At 43.0% G+C, this 22,582-nt stretch overlaps 1 protein-coding gene across 1 annotated transcript in view; it reads right to left on the reverse strand.

The window, feature by feature from the left end:
* Nucleotides 1-2,698: 2,698 nt before the first annotated feature.
* LOC123020578 (venom phosphodiesterase-like) overlaps nt 2,699-22,582 on the reverse strand; it is a 56,821-nt gene continuing 36,937 nt past the window's right edge. The window contains exons 17-25 of the mRNA XM_044424488.1: nt 21,723-21,810; nt 19,488-19,660; nt 19,347-19,398; nt 16,756-16,910; nt 11,528-11,666; nt 9,665-9,742; nt 8,187-8,319; nt 4,884-5,040; nt 2,699-4,144 (exon numbers count right to left, since the gene is read on the reverse strand). Coding sequence (XP_044280423.1) covers nt 3,971-4,144; nt 4,884-5,040; nt 8,187-8,319; nt 9,665-9,742; nt 11,528-11,666; nt 16,756-16,910; nt 19,347-19,398; nt 19,488-19,660; nt 21,723-21,810 — 1,149 coding nt within the window. The 3' untranslated portion in view covers nt 2,699-3,970. The remainder of the gene's footprint in view (nt 4,145-4,883; nt 5,041-8,186; nt 8,320-9,664; nt 9,743-11,527; nt 11,667-16,755; nt 16,911-19,346; nt 19,399-19,487; nt 19,661-21,722; nt 21,811-22,582) is intronic.

Below are 22,582 nucleotides of genomic sequence, written 5' to 3' on the forward strand. Positions count from 1 at the left end.
TATATGTTATGTGTGCCAGTATAGTATAGAGGTTAAAATGTTGGACTGGGATCTGAGAGATCCAGGTTCTAGTCCCCACTTGTCCACGAAGTTCACTGGGTGACTTTGAGCCAGTTGCTGACTCAGCCTAACCTACCTCACAGGGTTGTTGTGAGGATAAAATGAGAGGAGGGGGTTATGTAGGCTACTTTGAGGTCCTTGAAGGAAAAAAAAGCAGGCTATAAATGTAAAAAATAAATTATTTTTTGTAGATAAACACAGTGCTTTTTTTGTAAAAAAAAAAAAAAACGGTGCCGGAACTCACATCTTGGGGTCACACTTTTACACTAAAAAAATTTTTTAGTGTAAAGTCTGTCATTCTACACACACATAAAGCCAGTCACTCTACACATACATAAACATAATGGTCGCCGCTGGCAGTAAGCACTCACTCACTAGCAGCACGGACACAAAAGCAGCCCTCAGGCACTATGTTAATGATGCCGTTCCGGTGCGTTCTATGACAAAAAAAAAGCCCTGGATAAACATATTCTTTTTTACTGGAAGGCAAGGATTATCATCCCCTGCATGTGTTTTTCTCCTGAACAATGAAACAGCTGCATAAAAACCATCACAGGCCCTATAAACCTCAGGGAGACCTGGCTCTCAATCCAAGTATAAATATGGCTATTTTTGAAGTGTTGCTTCACATCTCAGTTTGTTGAGAATGTCACTACTATTTGTGGCACCTTTAAAAAGTTTAATCTTTTTATTATGGCATAATTGTGCTACGGTATTTTGTGGACTACAGCCAGGTGCATGCAGTGTTATCCTATGACGACAGGTATGTCCACCTGTGGACAACCAATACATGCAGTGGTGTCAGGTGGAAGAAATTGTAAGCATTGATTAGCGGGAAATGCAAAAACGGCAAACTGAACAGAACATTAAATATTCCCACATGCTGCTGGTAACAATGTTGCTTCTTTGTTTAATTGATTTCTAGCCTGCTTTTCTGCCACTGCCACCCCAAAAAGTGGCACTCAAGGCAGCTTTCAATCATAAATATTTCACCCAGGCCACAAGTAGAATAAAAGGAATACATGGAAAAGTGAGCTGAAAAAACCATAGCAACAGAATAAAAACAGTCCCAAACCGAGCAGGTGAGCCAACATGACGATGGGCTGCTTTGACGTTAACAATGCTTCTAGCCTGCAAAACATTTTGGCTAAACGTTAGTCTTTAGAGAGCCACAACACTCTTGGTTGCTTATGAAGCTATACTTTGTGTCCACCTCCCTGGTCTTCTGAAGATGCCCTCTTATGAACCCTCCTCAGGGACATACGGCCAAGCTTCTTGGCTCTGCTCATCTGTCTCTGTATGTGAAATCCCTGGAGTCTGACACAGCCACTCCTTCATTCTAAGTAGCTGAATAGTCACCACTGATGAATCTTAAAAGCCTTTTAAACATGATTTTTATTTCCACTCTAATGTTTCCATAGTGTTTCCTTACTGCACTTTTGACTTCCATTCTAGATGAAAGGAGACAAAGCTGTAATAGCTGCATAAACAAACACAAAACTCTGGGAAGTCAGAGTCTATACCTGAGAGTAAACCCCAGGGAATTCAATAGGCCTTACTTCTAGGTAGAACCATATAGGTTTGTCACTGAAATCACACATCACTATGCCATTATGAGTCACTGCAAGTTAACTTACGTTGATACTACTGAGACATTCTGGATTATCAGGTGTTTGTGGGTAGATACTATTTGCAAAAGTAGTAATAAAAAGTATTATTTGTGAAATTAATTTTATGGCACAACATGTTTACTTCTTCAATCAAAACATACACACATGCATGTACAGACAAAATATTGGAGCCAAAGACTAGGCATATAACCCTAAGAGTTTTAAAACAGTTAAGGCCCCATCCTATACATACTTAGACAGAAAAGGACCTACATTTGCCAGCATACTGCAGCCAGCTATTCCTTTGTCAGATACAGCACCCGTGAGTAACTTCAGATTGAGTGGAAAGGTAGAATGGGGTTAGGCAGCTTAACTATTTCGTTTCCCATGATTCCTCTCAAAAATACATCCTTGCTTCCTTTCACACTTGCCAAAATAAAAAAGATGAGTGTCCCTGTATCCTTTTTTCCTGGGGGGGGGGGGGGTAACCGACGAAAGAAAGTATTTTAAGGAGATAAATGAATGGAAGAGAAATGGTTAAACTGATCCTCCACACTCTTGCCCTTCTCCCCTTCCCCTGCCAGCCAGTCTCTGAATCTGTGGCCATCTGCAGTTGTTTTACTTGAGAAAATAGAAGACTCCACTATAAGAGTCTGTCCTCAGAAGAATAAATTGTGCAGCAGTGGATTGTGCAGTTCAGCCTTCCCTAACCTGGTGCAGTCCAGATGCTTTTGACTGCTAGCAGATCGGACTAGACTAAATGGACTGCCAAAGCCAGTGTGGGGCAGTGTTTAAGAGCACAGAACTGGGACTCAGGAGATCCAGGTTCTAGTCCCCATTCAGCCAGAAAGCTCAGTGGGTGACTTTGGGCCAGTTACCGATGCTCTGATAAACCTATATCACAGGGTTGTTATGAGGATACAATAATGATGAGGATGAGGATTAGATAACCCACCTTAAGAACCTTGCAGGAAAAAAGGAAAGATATACAGAATGTACAAGAAATAATAAAATGTAGTCTGCTCAGGTTCATTAGGAATGTCTTTATTTTCCAACTTCCTGCTTTCCAAAGTCAAAACTAAATATGGACAGGCTCATTGAGGTGATAGTAGGTCCTCTGCAGTTGTCCCTTATCGAGAGGATGTCTTGAAGGAACGTTCACTGGTGAGAAAAGCTGGGAAAAGAAGCTCAAGAAACAAATCTATTAGACCTGTGGACAATCAACTGTTCGGATAGGGAAAGGTTACACTGTGCAGTGATCTGCCCATGTAGGCCTGAAAAGAAACTTACAGGGAGATTGGAATGATTGGAATGACTGTTGATGCAACCAGCTGGTAGCCAAGCAGCATTTAGCTGGGAAACCCCTTCTGAGCTGGTGGAATGCAAAGTAATAACAATTTTCCCTGCAGCCGAGTCTTGGTGTGGGAGATCACCATTCCTGTTCCCATCAACAATGCAGTTTGATGAGAATGCATAAGTCAATGTGCATTGCATCTTGTAAGGGTGCAGAACTGAGCTTGGAAAATATATTTAACATCAACCATGATCTGAATGAGCTGTGCAAGAGAACCCTAAGATAAGGTAAGGTCATGGAAGGAACGTTTCCTGATCTTTCCCACGGCAGGAGTCACATTCCAGGAAGGGCCCCTGGCATTCTGAAGAGGCATTTGGGTGCACCCACAGGGCATGTGAGACTTCCTTCCATGAAAAATCTTGAGTTAACTTATCTTAGGATAGAAGTCGATGGAGATGGTGACTGATGATAGCTGCCTGGAAGTATTGCAGTTTTCATAACTTCTGGCTGCTTTTTATTTTTCAGAGTGCTTTACAATCATTCTCTCATGCCATTTGTTTATACAGTATATTAAAATTGAAGCCTGAAGTCCTTGTATCATGAAAATGGGGGTGGTGGGGCAGGGAAAAGGATTGCAGCAAAGAGTGAAGCATATGCAATTTGGAGAAAATTGAGGGAGGGTTTTTCTTCTTGTTGTCTTAATGAAATGAAGGTCTGTAACTGAGTTATGCTTCCAGGGGGTCTTGCACAAAGAAGGAACTAATTTAGCTGCCTCATTCACAAGATTTTATGGGGTAGTCCAGACAACACTGTATTCAGTATGTAGCCCTCCTGTGTTTTCACAGTGATCTTCACTCCCCTTTTCTTTCCACAAAAGATCTGTTATGGAGGGAAATACTGAATCATTGAGCAATGTCTTTTGATTAGTAGTGCTAACATCCAGGATGTAGATTCCTTTATGCCTGACAGCATCCAGGATGTAAGTTTCCTAATAAATCACACACACTCAGTAAATAAGAGTTTCAAATGTTGGCAGAAATGTCTTCAGTTGCAGGATTTCTGGGAGAGGCTTGCCACTCCCCTGGTAAAAATCGAGACCCGTTAGAAGCTCCACATCACGGACACGTGCTGCATGAGCCTGTATTCTTTCTTCAGCCCAGAGGTATGCGGGAACATTTTCCTGGAAAAGTAAATCAGCATAAAGTTCAAGAATAAATAATTGGATTCAATGCCAATTGAATTTGTGTTAAGTGGCAGCAAAGGAGCTTGAAAGCAGAGTAAGGAATTTCAGTCTATCATAGCCTTTAATGATTTTTCTTTGCTAATTGCTGGAGCTTGCTCATGGAGCTTGTTTGCGTTTCTTCATATCTAATTGTCCTTGCTCTGAGCAGGATACTGAGCTATGGTGCTTAAGGACTAATAAACAAACTAAGCTCTTTTGGTCATCTCTAGCAAGACAGATGGGACAGCTGAAAGTCATTCCCCACTGATCAGAATGCCTCCTTCACCCCCTTCTTCATGGCAGCCAGCCAGGTCAGCTGTCAGGGTGGTCAAGGCATGCATTCCCAGCTTCAAGATCAGAAAGCAGGTTCCAACCTCAGACCTGTGAACTCAACCTATGCCATGCCCCTGACACTGTCTGGGGGCCACAGGCTTCTCCCTCAGCTTCTTATCCGGCTTCCATTTGCCTTTTTATTCCTCCTCTTTCAGAAAAGGGATGGGGATATTTCAGAAAACAACAAAAACAGAGGCGGCATCTTGTCTGATTACCGTGCCATGTGTTCCAAAGTATTTGCTGCCCAATGCCAGTCATCTGTAATTATCCATTAGGCTAGGTATTCCATTGGAAAAAAACTTGTGTAAGTCACATAACTAGTAACAAGAGCAGGGCTGTCTGAAGAGGATGGAGTTGTACTTACACCACAGCTCTCGGTGTTGTCAGGTCGATGAGGAAGAATAAAAGGCTGAACATCCAGTGAGCCTGAGCAATTCACTGGGGTTTGGGACCGGTTCTCACAGCTAGTCAGCACAATAAAGTAATGGGTTGGGATTGGAATATTTGTGTTGGCCACATACCTACAAAAGAACATCAGTCAAGGGCTGGTCACCAAAGTCTAGACTGAAGAGAACAAAATTGACACCACTCTGCTCAATGAAATTATGAATACCTTCTCCGCAACCTCAAATGTTCTCCAACATTTTGGATGACAACCTGCAGCATTTGCCACAACTGACCATGCTGGCTAGGGCTGATGGGAGTTGAAATCAAACCATCTGAAGGGCACTAAACTGGGGAAAGCTGACCTCCTTTGTGGCAATATTGCAAGGTATTGGCTTGGATAGTAAGTTCCTGTGGGTGATCCACTGGCTAGAAGGGAGATGGAGTAATTTCTAACGAACATGGTAGGTATTTCATGAGTGGAGCCACCTGGATCCAGAAGTCAGACTAGATGGCCCTGGAAGCCTCTTCCGAATTGCTCTGTTTCTGTGTTTCTAATTATGCTATCATCCCTGCAACTCCCTGCACCACACAAAAAACTGCTCTAAAAGGAGCTGCGGCCAGCCTGCCATGGTGAGCATGCAATCACATTGCTGAAACTTGCCCTTCTTCTTTCCCAACCCCATCCTTTTCTTTCCTTACTCTATGGTGGGCTTTGTGCTGGTCTCCAGTGCTCACGTTTCACTTCCCTCTCAAGCTTCTGTCCCCTGGAAAAACCAACTCCATATTTGGCAGTCGATGGGAAACAGTGTTATATAAGAAGATTGGACTCACCTAACCAGCAATTTTCAGTTCGAGTAACTGGCATTCAGTTGCGAATTAAAGACACCAAGTGTCAGGCCGAACTCTCCAAAAATAAGTATTTTAATTTCAGGTTTTTAATACCTGAAATTGAATTAATATTTTACAAGTATTTAAAAAATAGAGGAACCATGAGAGCTAAATTTGGATGCTCCTGGAATTAGGGTATCCCGCTGTTTTTTCCCCCTTAAAACTGTCACATACATCCAGTCAAATATTGCCCCTAATACAAATGTGTCCGCTCTCCATCCCATCAGTGGATCAGGTTATCTTACTGTGACTAATTTTGTTCAGATTTTGACATGTTTATGGAAGCTTGTAAACAGCATCATGTGGCTGACAGACATTAAAGCCCTTTGACTGGAAGGAAGCTCGAGTCTGTCATCTCAGCCCATCCTACACTGTGGCAGAAATTCTTTCCCTCAGCCCAAACCATCCTTGAAAACTGTGGCATCATGTCTAGCCTAGATGAGAGCAAATCTCAAAACACCAACACTACAGAACTCGAAGCACCTATTTGCATGGCCAAAAGGCCGCATATGAGTAAAGCTGGTATTTTGCTTCCTTGACTCCTTTTGTACCCCCTACAGATAATTCATCTCCCGCTGCTTCAGTCATCAGCATTCCCTTTTCCTTGCCAGCCCATCCTATGGCATTCGAAGCATATAATATGTTATCCATTTATTTCAATTAGACTAGACCACTACTCTAGAATTTTTTTCCTGCATCATTCATGTTCCCACTACATAAATATGTCTCCACAGTAGAGGCGTCCTGTCACAGCAGCCATGCATTTGATTCTCAAGTATTTACTGAATCCATTTTGATACCGTTTTTAGTAAATACATTCCATGAATTCAAAAAACAAGCTAACATTTCATAGATAATACTTTTGATTATATATTTTTTTCTCCTGAGACTGCTCAAGCTAAGATATTTATTCCATTAAATGCCCTAGGTTTCACACATACAAAAGCCTTGTAAAACACTCTGATTTTTTATTTATTAAAGAGCGCTATAGAGATATCTGTACATTATAATATGGGGTTGGATCCAGATTTAGTTCCAAGTAGAGGAGATCCATTAAAATCAGTGGAACTTAAAGTAAGATTGGCAGTTATGAGCAAGAGTTGGAAAACAATTATGAAAGAGAAGATTCTTCTGGGAAGCAATAAATTTGAGGGGTTGATGCAGTGGAAGTGGCTTCTTTGTACATCTCTCCATCACCACCACAGCCACCTGCTCCTCTGCAATGGCTCTGTAGCCAGGATCTCTGCTGTTCCCTCTCTTTTTCCCTCTCCTTCCTCATCTCTGTCTACCCAACATCACTCTGCTTGAGGCTTCTTTATCTGCATAAGGCATTTAACCTAGCCCTTACTGATGCCTCTTCCATTTTCCTTTTTGGAGCAAGAATGCATCCCTTACATGTGGCTTGTTTCCAGAGTTTTTCCTTTCCCCACCCTCCTATACATTCTGTTACTCAACAACGAGGTGCAGGGCCACTGTGGATTTACAAAAGAACTCATTATCCTTATTCTAAAAAAATAGCACAAAAATGGTTGCAAAATACAGGAGAAGCCCTGGAAGCCAACAGAGATGTCTACAGCCCTTGCAGTCTTAATACTAATTTTAAAAATCATGTGCTTACAATAAAAGCCTTATGCAGAAAACCATTTTGCACATCAAATGCTAGAGGATGTAACCTTCTGAGGAGAGGAGGGGAGGGGAGGGGAGGGGAGAGGATAGGGAAACATTCCAACTTCTTTCATCCTCCCATTTCCATTGTCATTGGTGAGCTCAAGCAACAGCACTGAGCAGAATGGAGGGAAGATCAGCATAACACATGAGCCAGACATAAATGCAGGATTCGTAACACCTCATTTTTACAGAAACCATTTTGAGTGGTTGAGGTTCACACTACCATCCAAGAAGCTACGAAGCTTAGAAATATGTATGCAATTTTAGATCGATACGAAGTCACCTGGCTAACACAGAAGCCCTTTTCATTTGTTTGGTGACACTCTACATATTTATTTATTTATTTTATTTATTTAAAACATTCCTATGCCGCCCCCATCACAGCAAAGCCTCGGGGCGGCTCACGTATGGGGAGGAAGAACCAGAACGAGGGCTAGCGACACTCTCCTCTGTCGCCATTGCTGTCATGCTATGCTCATGGAGGGTGGCTGTGTGCAGGGAAAGCCCTCTTTTATCCATAGAGGATCCCCCCAAGATCTAGCAGCCCAGTTTGCTAGTTGCCTGAATCCATCTGACTGCAAAAGCTGAGCATCTGGATCCGGGGGGTGCCTGGATGGGAGACTGTAAGACTCTCTGAAGAGTGTAGTACAGATGATATAAAATACGTTTTTAAACATTAAAGGCCATACTTTACCTTTGAACTGGTTATTTTTTCTTTACTTACTCTGTAATGATAGCAAGCGGATCAAAGTGTCCATCACTATTGTAATCAAAAATAGGCCCACTGATCACATTTAGTCCATTCCTCTCCTCAGCATATTTTGGAAGCAGAGTATCATGAACGTAATCCCATAATCCTGTATTTTGGAGACCAGCAAGACAGAGAGAATCAGCTATGGGGGAAACCATTTTCCTTCATTTTGGGTTGACAAGCTCCAGTTACTAAAATTCTGGTTCATGTTTAATTCAAAAGTAGGGCTTCTGAGATTCTTAGAAATGAACAAAACCAATTATTGGGTTTGCTTCCTTCTCCTAGGCATTGCAAACTTAGGAAATGTTTTATTCCCTGTTCATCAGCACCATAATGCTAGGACCATTTGTGTCATTTTTCCCTGATAGGCAGGGGAAAAAAATTGACATTGCTCAGCAATCCCCAGCCAGGATGCTTGGCTGAGGGATGCTGGAAGCTGCAGGCCTTTTCCTTCCAAACATGCATAGGATTGTATCCTAAGATATGGAAGGGGAGAAGGAAAGACTCGGCCAGTTTAGATTGGGAGCATAGACAGTTGCCTTCTTCCTCCTTAGTAAGCACTCTGAGAGCCAGAGGAAACTTCCTTGCCCTGGCTTGGGTTAACAAGAAGTGGTGACAGAGACAGTGAGAGACAGGCAGCTCACGGCCAGTGAGTTGTCCGACAAGGCCAATCCTGGCAGCCAGTATCCTTAGTAAACACCTTCGCTGTCCATTCAAGGCAGGCCCAATAACAAAAACCCTTTCAAAGTGTGTATACTCATGAAGCAAACAAGAGTAAAGGCTAGCTTCTTGGATATGGCTGGCTGCCAGGAAACTATCCCCAGGGTCAGCCCGAGAGTTAAATTTTTGCTGTCTGGGTAAAGGACAAGATGGCCACCCCCATTCCAAAGCAGAGTAGAGGGGCTGCTGAATCCTGTCAATGAAGATAGCATCGTCCAGAATGTCTGAAGGCAGCGGACTAGCAAAGGGGGATGCTTGGGGCAGGAAGCTCCCTCTTTCCATCCCTCACTACCTTCTGCATTTGCCACCTGGGGCAGCTGCCTCAACTTATCTAATGCTCAGGTTGGCATGATTATCCCCACTGTTTTGCTGGAACATGTGAATTCTTAAAGGAATTTCCCCATTACCTTGTGACATGGGAATTGCCCTTTGCTTTTTAAATCAGGGAAACCTCAGGGGACAGAATGTTCTCTCCTCATTCAAGTCCAGTCTGATGGTCTACACTGCACCATTGAGGGGGCATGGATGCTGTGTGCCTGTCCTGTCCAGGATAAATCAAGCCCATGGAATAATTAGAAGGATGAAGCAATGTGGCTTCCCCTCTCCCTTGGCCATACAGGTGAGAACATGAGAGTGCCAAACTGCCACGTATCTATATGGGATATGAAAACATGAATTCTCTTAGCAAAGTATGATGTGTCAAAATGTATTTCGATGCCATCAGAACTTACTTTTGAATTCTTTGTACATAGGAACAATGTTGCTGGTAACTAAAGCATCATATTGTTCGATACCAGATGAACTGATGTCTATAAAAGAAAATAGTATCTATTACTAAGTAGAACACAGTTTTGTTTACTTACATCTTTGCTTAATAAAATATTATGTCAATGTTTTTATTTAAGGCTCTTACATGCAAACATGGGATCAAAGGTGGAGGTAGGAGAGAGATACACTAAATGTTGCAGAAGGTTGTAGATGCAACTCTTTAGGGTTCCAGCCAATTAAATATCTCCACTCCCAGGATATCCCATCCCTGCCCAAGAGTCAGAATTCCATGGCAACCAAACATACTCAGTTCTCACTGGGTTGTCTTGGGTTTCTGTCCCCACCACAAAAAACTCTTTTGGGGGGGGGGGTAAAGATTTGTTGCCTTTCTCATAGCTTGCATTTCTGCCAGCTCTGCTGGTAAGTCCATTTTTCATGTAAGCCGCATGTCATTTTGGCTACATAAGAAACCACACTTGGAGACTGAGTTTGCTATGAATATATAGAATCTAACAAGAATCATGAACTTTTAAATCAGAGCTGTTAAGTTTCTCACTAAAAAAACTCCAAGGGGCTTGAGGATACTTTCTACCTGCATGTATCAAGTGATGACTTGCACATGTGGCACACCCACTCCTGGTCAAATATTACAGACCTTTGTTGGTCCTGGCTGGGTAGGCAAAACAATTGGAAGGTAGGTATCTGTATCGCCTAGACAGGGTTAGTGGCATAAACATCCAGAAACACACTCAATAAAATACATGGACACCTTGAGTTCATGCCCTGCAAATTTAGCAAGGTTGATTTATCCCATTTTGAAGTAAGCAAACCACATTGCTATGCAAAGAGATCCCATTACACCATCAAGTTCTGAGTCTAAAGTGTCTAACTACACCAATGGTGTGGGTAGGCCCAAAGGAATTCGAAGAAAGATGACAAACCCTTCTAATAGCTAAATATACTGGACACCAGGTTTCTATGTACCAAAATCTGTGTCTAGCAACCATGTCTTTTTCATTTTTATTCTACACAAGGCACAAGCATGGTGGTAGGGAAAATTTCAAATTCCTACTGAACCAACCGTAGAGTAGGAAAGTTGGAGAAATGATTCAGGCGAGGTTTGAATTGTTTGTTTATTTAACAAATCTGACCTGCAGATTCCATAGCAGACTGTTTTTCAAAGTCATGAGGACTCTGTAGACCTGTGGACCTGTTTTTTCACTTCTGGGAGGAGGAGAGAATTAGCACCAATTCACATTATAGCATTTGTATAAGTATGCACTAGGGGGCAATGTAAATTTGTTTAAGGAGAACAAAGCTCTGGGGATGGGAAACCAATTGTGTCACTGAGCAGATGACAGAAAGAAAAATGCCCGACAGTCCATGAAATACAGATGGGACGGATTCAATTAAATTTGTACATCTTCCTGTAGAGTAAAAATGGAAAGAAAGAAAGAAAAAAAAGCTGTAGCTGCTAGACACATATTTAAAGTAACGTCTGCTTTGTCCTTAAGTGGTAGCTTTCCTGCAGAACTTTCATATCGTCTTACTCAATGAAAATGTAAACTTCTGCAACAAAAATATTTGGCTATGGCCCCAAGGGCCTGGTGGTCTGGTGTTCCAAAATTCAGGGACTACTGTATAGCAAAGCCATTTGTCTTTCAGACAAGAAACACCACTGAAATCTTCTCTCATTTTCTATTTTGTTCCTGGATGCCACACTTATCCCAAGTGGGTTCTTTCAGTGCCATGTATATGTTTAAACACTCAGCCACATCCAGCTGATTAAAACGTTCTGTTTGTTCTATATAAAGAGCACTACTAACTGGGAGGATAGAGGAAACCGTGGGTGATATTCAGGTCTGGCTGGTAGCTGGAGCAGTTTTGGCTCTGAGATGCGGGGATTCGAACATCAGGCCGCAGACCGTCTGGAACGGGAGGAGAAGGGGAAGGTACATGTCCCGGCTGGAAGGGGAACAGGAGGGGAGAGAGAGAGAGAGCATTACACCCACAGTCGTGGCTAACCTAAGGTTTTGCAATTTCCTAGCTTTCATTGATTCTTTCCTTTCCTTTCCTATTTTTATAATGAATCATGACAGTACCAGAAATAGAAATGCTCCCCAGTCTGTTTATTCCTTGGTTCTCCAGCATTTGATAATGCATGGGTAGAAAACAGGCAAGAGGGAACAATGGACCAATACAAAGCCATGGCAGAAAGATGAAAGTAGTGGCACTTGGGATCATATATTTGCCTCCTGCAGCTTTCGTGAGAGCAAAATGCCTTTGGCGATAACAATTTAAAAATCATGACTTATATAGGGGTGTCAGAGAAATCTCCAATGGCTTCAGATGAATTTAGGTTTCTATGATTCTGTAATGATTACTGAAGATTCTGTAGTGAATCCATTTGCTTTTTCTACCCTGGACCCATTTGCACTAATGTGAATTGGCACTAGTACAACAAAATTCTGATTTACAAAAAAGTCAGTGCCATTGACATATAACAGAATGAAAGATGCCTGAAACACAGACAGAATGGCTGTAATAAAACCTGTACATTCCTAGATTCATGCAATTGGGATTAGTCATTTTTGCAGCAGGAAGCAGGAAATACATGCATAAAAGATGAATTCTGATGAATGGATGCTGAGTAATGATCCACATGGAATGAGTGCTCTTGCTATTACTACGGGATGGTAGAGTAATGGTGAGTACATTTTAGGTGCCATGGACACATTTGGAAATTTGACAAACTGCCCTGGATGCAACCATAAACAATCAAGAAAGCCGAACTACTCAGAGGCTTCAGGATAGCACCAGCTAGAAACTCCCAGTCCACTTAGAAGCAACCCCAGCTGCCAGTGAGAATAAGAATAATCCAGAGCAGTGGACTGTCTCCGCAGGCATGATGAAAGCTGTGTGGAGGCACACTGTTGCCTGCCCCACTCGTGCGAGCGGCCAGTGAAAGGCACCCCTGGAGTAGTAGCCTCCCTGGCCCATGGCGGGAAGCATTTCTGTTCTCTGCAGCCGGCCTCTGGCCACGTCCACCTTGTATGGACCTGATATGCCAGGAAATGCTTTCACCACTAGCCAGCAGACCATTGCTGCAAAACCTGAAGACCACAACATCACAAACAGCACACTGCCAGCAGTGCCAATGCACATGTACCAATGTAGCATCTCTAATGGTCCATAGTCTTTGTTACCTGTGGATCTGTTCCAATATCCATTTTGCATCAATTGCCATAGTTAGCGGATCACCGGTTTCCTTTTATTTTCTCAATGCCACCGTTCTGTTTTGTTGCAAGACCAATCTATGCTGAACCATTATTACATCATGTTTATACTCCATCTTCCTTCCTCTTGGAAGGAATGCAAGGCAGCTCACAAGGTTCTCCTCCCCCCCCCCATGTTATCCTCACAACATCCCTGTGATGTTGGCTGAGTCAAGCATTCATGTTTGGCCCGGTGAATTGTATGGCTGAGCGGGCACTAGAACCCAGATGTCCCAAGTCCCATTCCAGCAGGCTAATCACCACAATGATCCTCACTCAGATATATACCCATCACCAGGTTTCATTAAAAAATGTTGCACACTTTAAAAAATAGAAGTTGAAATTATCTGAGCATACAACACATGATATAAAGTCCTCAAGTAACAAATGAAGTGGGAAGAAAGGAAACCAACACTGGCAAAAATGAAGAAAAAAAAGCATCTGATCACTGAAATAACAGCTAAAAGAACTCGGATGGACAGAAGGTAGGAGGCTTCTAAATATTTGTGACTTCGACTCCCAGAAGCAGCTGCCAATATGGCTAATAGTTAAGAATGCTGGAAATTGAGATCTGAATCATCTGGAGATCTACTTGCTGCTCTCTCTGACTTAAGAAATAAAAAATTCAAGTGTCACACAAGGCCATTCTGGGTGGGCACAATACAGCCTGACCATGTGAAGAACACCAAGCTGAGGAATCTCTGTCCACCCACATAGGAGAAAGCTCTGTGGCATTCAGTGGAACTTATTTCTGAAAAGATATGTGTAAGAATGGACTCCCCGGGTGAAACTAGGAGCCAGTGTGGTGTAGTGGTTAAGAGCACGAGACTGGGACTCAGACGTTCTGGGTTCTAATCCCCACTCAGCCATGGTGCCAGCTGGGTGACTCTGGGCCAGCCACAGACTCTCAGCCCAGCCTACCTCACAGGGTTGTTCTTGCGGGGATAAGATTGAGAGCAGGAGGAGCAGCATGATGTAAGCCACCTCGAGTTCTTAAAAAAAAGTGGAATATAAATCTAATAAATTAGATGGTACCAGAGATATGGAACTCTTGCTGTTCCTTGTCTCTTTCCACCCTGTTCTTTCTAACATGGTGGTATTACACTGTGGATTTGCTTTGCCTCCCTCTCACATCTGATGGCCAATGACACCAGGCCGAGGTTCTGAGCCTGGCAAACAGAGCCACAACAACTCAGTGTCTCTTGTAATGTTTAGCTGAGGTTGCACAGTAGGTCGGGACTCAGAGGAAAAGGACAGTGCCTGCCTTCGGTAAAAAGAGCTTGCTTTAAAAGGGAGGCAGTAATCAACATGTCAAGGGGCATAATTTGTATTTTGTGGGACTTTAACTACAGCATTTAGAATCAGTTGCTGTGCTCTGCCAGGTCATTTCTCAGCCACTTCCAGGGTTGTTGTTCTTGTTTTTTGAGGACGTGATAAAAGTAAATAATATATATAAATGTGCCACAAAAAGGAAAGATCCCACAAACTCCTTGAACCAGAGCTGTGAATGCTATTAAGTTCAGAAGTTCCTCTAAAATTTCAATGCCCTTTTTGTCTCTATTCAGCAAAGACTCCACTAGCACAAGCCCAGATTCAAATGCAGAACTCAGGAGCATTTCATGAATGCGGCTATTAAATAATATGCTGAATTTGAGAATGACCCAACATGAATCAAGCTCCACAAATGGAGTTTCCACTTCCCCCAGCGCTGCACCAAATGCCACAGTTTCCAGTGGGGACCATTTCCACATTCAGTTGGATGTCATGATGGAGTGAGAGCGCAGGTCACGTGTCAGCACGTGTGGCAGAGGTTTTCATGGAGGTGTGAATAAGCCCCCAGGGCCTCCAGGCTCCAGCTGCTCTTGAGGAAATAAATGCCTGGATGCTCTGCAGTGCTGCCCAGGAGCTCCCAAGGGCACATGCTCCCTGCCTCACAGCAGCTTCCTGTTTACGCATAGGCAGGACTAGGGGGTGGGCCGTGCATGGAGAGCTACCTTTGCACATGAAGCACCCCATTTCAGAAAGATTCCAAATCTGAAAAAATTAGCAAATTCGGAGGAACAAACAAATTGCAAACATATGGAGAAATGCTGATGACATATTGCACTTGCGCTCACATTTTCTTTTCTCTTTTGTTAACAGAAAGCAGGTTCTGTGAAAACTGATTCAAGCTGAAAAAGCAGCAGAAGGAAGAGGAGGTTCTGGGATTCACCAGCCTTCTCCAGCTGATGTTTTAACTCGAGTTAGCTAATAGAAACATAGAAACAGAGTGAATCAGAAGGGGTCTCCCAGGCCACCTAGTCTGACCCCTGTCTCCAGCTGGCTTTACTCATGACATGCCCACCAGGTGCCTTTCCAGCTTATCCTTGAACTCCCTCACTGATGGGGCTTCAACCACCTCCTGTGGAAGCCCATTCCATGCCCTGGGGGTCCTAACTGTCAGGAAGTAATGATCTTTTTAAATTTGTTGTTTAAATTTTGTAGTAAATTTGTATGGTGGTGGTGGTGGTGGTGGTGGTGGTGGTGGTGGAGGAGGAGGAGGAGGAGGAGGAGGAGTGGGAGGAACTTTTGAGCCTGTGGAAGTAACAGCACAGATGTTGACATTCTTTTTAGTGGGGAAAGGGAAAAGCAGATTCTGTTTCTAGAAGTGTGTGGGATGCTCACTGTAACCAAATCCTTCCTTTCAAGGAAATGAGTGTTTTTCCTCTCAAAAGTCCCCCAACAGCCAAAGGTACAATCTTAGTGTTTCCTCTCTAAATTGTGGCTTGTTTGCGTCAGAAAATCTGACTACTGTCTCTGTTGGATGTCCTTTATGGTTTGTGAGACTGGCTCAGGATATTGCTGGCCTTATGAAAGACATGTTGGTCCTTTTTGAGCTGAACTTTTCATTCCATGTTGATAGTTTAGTGCCACAGCTGCTTAAAAGACCAACCTACTTGGCCAGTCATTTCTTGTAAGGATGGATAAATTTCTCCACTTCCATGTACAGGAGGAAAATATGGAGATGGAAACGGTCTGCAAAGTGACATAAGAACCTCTGTCTTGAGCAGCAGCTTTGGACCCAGGCCTTGGACCCAGACGAGAGGACGCCATCCAGATCTGCTGGACCAGCAGCAGAGATGCTGGAGCCTAACCTGAGCTTCCCAACCTTGCCCTTGGACCACAGGTGGCACCACAGCTTGTCAGCCAGACACCTGTATGCAACATCTCTAGAATCAGCAATCCTGCACCTGCAGCATCCTCACAAAGGCCCAAGGAAGGAGCAAATTTGCACATGCAATTTTCATATACAGATGCAAATTCAGAAATAATTATTATGATTTAAACAGAAATGCATTCCCCCTCACACAGGTCCCTGTCTGTCTAGCCTCCGGCATAGGTGTCCACTGTGGATGGACCACAGTCTTTCAGTTCTTTATCCTTAAAGCAGAACTGGCCTGAACATCGCTTTCCACAAAGGACAGCTTTCAGCAGCAGGTCTTTGAGGCTCTTGGGCAAGACACCTTCAACAGTTCCCTGTACGGTAGCAACTGTGCTCCATACTTGAAGCTAAGTCCAAGTGGTTGGTGTGTTTACTGTTCTGGATGTGCATGTGCTCCTGGCAGGAGGAAATCCTTATTTATAGGAAACACATGCAGATGCATGCGCCCTGCACGGGATGCTGGAAACAATGACTCTGCTGGATCTTGCAGCAAAAATCAACTTTGCTAGAAATTGTTGCCCTATTTCCATACAGCATTTCATTTTACAAGAAAAGGTAAATAAATTTGAGCACTCACTGTTTGACTGACAGAATATGAACTCCATAGTGGCATCAAGATGTTTGTACTGTATCCACTCACATATTTATCCTGGTAAAGGAGGTAATATGTACTCCCTTGTTGTAGAACCTGGGGCCTGCCATAAGGCAGATGATGAGCTTTGGCTTCCATTACTAGAACAGAAATCATAATTACTGAGTTCCACATTCTTTTGATCACTTGATGGAAGAGCAGGAAAATGGGATTTTGTAACATTTCCAGGGCTGTTTCCAGAGTTACTCTTAAATGTATTGACTTATTCAGCTTTCCCACCCTTTGATACATTGGACGTACTAGAAAATTTCTAGACAAAACCTGCCATCTAAAAACTGGGTCTTAGTTCTTCCTGGCATATCCATATAAACAACAATGACGACGATGACAAAACCCTTCTTTGGCTTCTGGTTTGACATTTGGGGCAAAACTAGATATGATGTTGAACGCATCACTTGAGGTTAGTGCACATTGCTAAAATTCATAGAATCATAGAATAGTAGAGCTGGAAGGGGCCATGAAGGCCATCGAGTCCAACCTCCTGCTGTTGCAGGACCCCACGTCACACCGTCCCACTCAGATGGCTGTCCAGACTCACCTTGAACATCTCTAGTATGAGAGAGCCCTCCACCTCTCCAGGCAGCTGGTCCCATTCCTCCTCTCCCTCCCCCTCCCCCTCCTCCTTCTTGCTTCTCTAAAAAGGCATCCTCTCCAAACTGAGGATGCCTTTGGCACAAAGCCATCTTAGGTCCAGGCCCTTCCTGTGTGTAGCCCCCAACCTGTCTACTAAGGACCAATGCTGTAAATATAGAAGAGTAATAATAGGCCAGAAGACTTTGACCTTGTTTCCATTTCTGGCAACATACTCTGTTCAACTTTCCTGGCTAGACACCTGGAGCAGGTACAAAATCTCCTTCACCCTGCCAGGAAAGGAGTAGGACATACTTGGAAAAGGGAGGGGGGGTGTTTGGCAAAATGAATGAAGCCTCCAAAGGAGGACAGGTCTACCAGATCCAAGATTGCTTCTTTGTTCTTATGCCCACTGTCTCCCCTGTGCTGCTCATGGGCCCAAATGTGCCTGTAAAATGTCCCTTGGTGCTCAAGAGTCTCTATTCTTATTTAATTTCTTAATTTAATTTCTTTATTTTTGAATTTCTCAATTTTATTTCTTTTTTTTTAATTAAACAAGCAATCTAGGAGGCTGGCATGAAGCAAAGTGAAGAGCTGCCCTCTAGCTACACATATTGGGACTGAAAAGTATGACTTTGTGTTTTCTGCTTGATATTTAGGAACCTTTATTTTAGTCTCCCCAGCTTGCCTTGTGGGAGAGGAGTGCCTTATGACTGGCCATACCCACCCTGTCAGGCTCTTTTATGAACACACATGCCTCCCTCATGGCAGCCATTTTGTGACAGCACTCACAACACTCTCAAAATCCCAGTCGTGTCCATGGATTTTATTCAGGTTGCCTGCGAGCTACTCCTGCCTTCTCCAACTTGGTGCCTTCCAGATGTGTTAGGTGGGCTGTAACTCCCATCATTCCCAGCCAGCATGGGCTTTGCCTACCTTCTTCTGTCCTTTCTCCAGCTCACAAAAGTGGAGAATTACATACTCCCTTTGCCCACAAGCCCACCTGTTGCCTTGCCTGAGCTGCCGCTGGGTTGCTTGGAACAGCACTATGCTCAAACGCCCATGCCTCATCTGCGTCTCTCATCCTGACCTCACCTGCACTCGGCCTATCTTGAGCAAAGGTGTAGTGGAGGGGGCCCTTGGAGGTTGGAGCACCCCCACTTATCTTGGAGGGTACCTTGGGGGGTTCACTGGATCCCCAAAGCCAGGGTCACAGTCCCTCCCCCACTACCTCTCCAGTGACTTAATTTTGCTGGTTCATGGCTGGCAGCTGCCACCTCACTGGAGTCCTGAATCTAACAGGTTAAGAAGAGGGGTACAAATGTAATAAAAAATTATTCATTCTTAATAAATAAGGTAATAAGAAATAACTTCTAGAAGCAGTCATTGTTTCATCTCTAAAAGAGATACCCTCATCTTGCATACATCACTCAGCAGAAATTCAAACAGAGCGACAAAGCTGATTTTGATCATATAATCATAGGCTGCACCACCTTGGAAATAGGCGTGGCTTTGATGGGGTGTGGCTTGGAGTGTGGCTCTGCCTATCATGGAGGGACCCCCCCACACACACACACACACTCTTAAATGTGCTGCTTCAACACGAATAGCCTCAAGTTTCAAAGTGCCGAAGCGGCTCAAGAAAGTTTACTGTTCAGCTTTAGCATAAGCTGTCATTGCAAGAAAACCATTTACCCCACAATAATCAGTGAATTTACACAGAGAAAACCTAGAAACAGATTTGTTAAATAAAAAAGAAATGCAATAGGAATTATTGCTTTGTATCTTTTTGTGTGAAAGTGTGAATTTGTAAAAATTTAAAATGTAACAGTTCATGCTATGTGTATTGGCTGTGTCACATACCATGGACATTTCTATCATTTGTTTTCAAAGAATGCATATTTTGAATTTATAGTTGTAATATTTAAAAAAACAACTAAACTTACTTGCTTTATCGGTGAGGTTTAATCTTTGATTCACAGCATTTAAATCTGTTATCTGCAAACAAAAAAGAACCAGGAGAGTTCATTTAAAAATACCTTAAATACCTGAAAAGCAAAAAGGGGAAAAAATCTGTTAGGACTTACTGAGTCGAGGTTGCAACCCGATGACACATTGGAAGATGGAGAGGGACTAACAGGATAGGAAGATGGAGGGGACTCCTCTTTTGCAGGTGATGGAGTGTAGAAAGGAACTTTCAGAAGATGGTTCAAGCTTCCGTGTGTTCCATTGTTTGGGGCTGGCTGAATTTTAAGCAGATCTGTGAAGGGTGGGGAATCATTATTGTTCATTATGCATGAGATTTATCATGCGCAGGCCTATCCAAGCCTTGGCTGGAACCAGAGCTCAGTCCCAGACCATGCAAATCTGGCTATTAGTAAAAAAAAAAAAAGAACAGGCACAAGCATTTCTTGCTGAAGAAGGACCACTTCAAACCCTGCAATATCATTTTTCCAGAGAGAGCTGCTTGGATTCTTTACTGGTACACACAGGGCCATTCCATTCAATTTGTTTATGGTCTGATCGATAGCCTACTGCTGTGGTGTGTTTGCCCCTTCTCTGTGGTTGGGTCTTTAATCTCACCAGGGCAGCATTCAGTGGAAAGTAGCCCTGGAGGGTGCTTGGGCCACTGGTGTGGATCTGTCCCATGGGAGCTGCCCGTGCCATGGAGATTCCTTCAGCAAACAATGCAAATGTGCCGGCTGGGGTTAAGTTATGGGTTAGTAGCAATGGAACTGCACTAATAAGGAATGCATTGGACCTTGTCATGCAAGCTGGGATCCTTGAGAAGAAAGTCATAGCAAAAAGCAACATTCGCACTGTTGTTTGAGTGCATAATTTGAAAGTATGTGCTGCTGAACGTCCACTTGGTGTTCATGAACATCAAGTGGAAATTCTACTCCCAGTATTCAATTCTCAGGCATTTAAAGGGCTTTTGAATATAGTAGTTGAATTGTATGAGGTTGTCACTAATGTTGCAGTTGTTTTATGGAACTGTGCATTTTATTGATAATTAGTGTTAGCTTTAAACAATAAATTTCTTTTTTCTTTTTCTGATTCTTTTTTCTGAAAGGTATCTTAGAATTATCTTGATTAATGTATGCTATTTAATTATAATATGTAATAAGTAAATAATAAAAATACAGTGCTGTTGTTATTATTTCTCAAAACACGACCCACCATCTCATAAATTAGGTAGAACTAGTCTTTCCAGATATAAAAACTGAAGAAAAAAGACCCTGTAAGCATTTACATAAAGCTTTCTCCTAATGATAAACACAGTCATTGTAAGCTTTTCTACAAGAAGCAATTCATCGCAGTCTCAATATACTTCCAAATTTATCACAGAATTGAAATATAAGTGCAACACAAAGAACTTTCCCCTTTCTGCCTTTCTGCTACATCACCTCTGGGTGTTGATGCACTGCAGCAGAATGTTGCAGTTACTAAAGTAGAAAAATACCCTTTTCTTTTGCTTTCAGAAATAATATCCTATTTTCCTCATTCTAAAAGAAATTCTAGAAAAACAGAATTGAAACTGTAGGATCAGAATCTAAAGAATGGAGAAATAACCACAAATAAGGAATCATGTGCCACAATTAGTGCCTCATGGAGAAAGACTTTCCCATATGTAGGGGAGGAATGACCATACATCTCAGTGTGTTGGGGGACTCCTTGCAGATTTCCAAATCTGGAAGGCAGCGCAGTACAGATGACCCTTTTCAAAGTGCAGCGCCGTCCTAGGACACGTGATGCTGACTCTTTGCTGAAGCTAAAGCGGTCTGGGCTTGAATGGCTAAGTGTCTAAGGACACGATGCATGCTGCCCTGGGTTCCACCATGCAAGAACAGCAGCTGGTGGCTGTTGTTGTTATTGATATCCTGCCCTTTTTATCTCTTGTGAGGAACCCAGGGTTGCTCACATGGTTCCATTTTATCCTCACACCAACAACCCAGTGAGGTAGGTCAGGCTGAGAGTGAGTGACTGCCCAAAGTTGCCCAGTGAACTTCATGACTGAGTGGGGATTAGAACCTGGGTCTTCCAGGGCCCCCAGTCCAACACTCAAACCACCTTGGTGCATAGCTCTAAATGGATATAAAAGTACTACGTGAATCATAAATACAGCACTGTCCAATAGGAAAAACAGCTGCTCACCTATGCCACTACTATGGAAAGAGGAGGATTATGGGACCAAGGTAACGATATCATATATGTTTGCATTATATCCTGAAGCAGGACATTATATTTTGGGCCACTGTCTTATGTTTCTCTGCTCATTGGATTTTGTTTTTCCTGCTGCAGAGAGTCTAGTTTTTACTTACCACACATTAAGTTGTAAACCTCAATGTTTTCAAAAGGTTTCACTTCAATTTTTTCTTTAAATCCTGGCCCATGTGCTACAAAGATGGCCTAGATAGTCATAAGAAAAATGATCTCACTAAACAGATATCAGCTGAATGTTTAATAAATATGTAATAGACTTAGCAACCTTTTAACACAAGCCATCTATGGGGAAAAACATAACTGGTGGGGGGGGGGGTTTCTTTTCTTTTCTTTTCTTTTCTTTTCTTTTCTTTTCTTTTCTTTTCTTTTCTTTTTGAGACAGTAACTTATTCCAGGAAAAACCAACAACATGATTTACAAATAGTCCAGGGAGGCTGACCAAGGCTGAGTCAGGGGCCTCCATGTGTGAACCATGTGCTCTGTCCTTAAGCTGAAGCTCCTGTCCAAGGCACCCAGCTTACCATCCCCTCCAAAGAGATCTTCTCAGCTCTCCTAAAAAGATGCTCCAGGAACAGGGGTCAGGGGAGATACACCAGAGGGCAATAACCAACAGAGTGCTGTGCTCAAGTTGATTCTACTCTGCATGTGAGACCCATTCCTTCCACAGTGGAGATTTAATGCTTCTAGGAGTAACTGGAAATGAATGGAAATGCTTACATGCAGAGTGAGGCAGGTGAGCAAAACTCACCTAAGGGAGTGGTCCTAAGCCAGAAATTAGCATTGCTGTTCATTTTGAGACTTCGAATAGGAAGCACTACATGTCTGTTGCAGGAACTGTGGGCCTCATTTGAGCAATGGAATCAGCTGGACTTGCATGACAGCCCTATCTGAAACTTCCCGGAAAGGTCTGAGGCAAAGAAAGCTATAGAAGAGAATGTCAGCCAGTACTGGGTGCCAA

Source organism: Varanus komodoensis, unplaced genomic scaffold (genome assembly GCF_004798865.1).
Source record: "Varanus komodoensis strain SLA01 unplaced genomic scaffold, ASM479886v1 scaffold1, whole genome shotgun sequence".
Taxonomy (NCBI): Eukaryota; Metazoa; Chordata; class Lepidosauria; order Squamata; family Varanidae; genus Varanus; species Varanus komodoensis.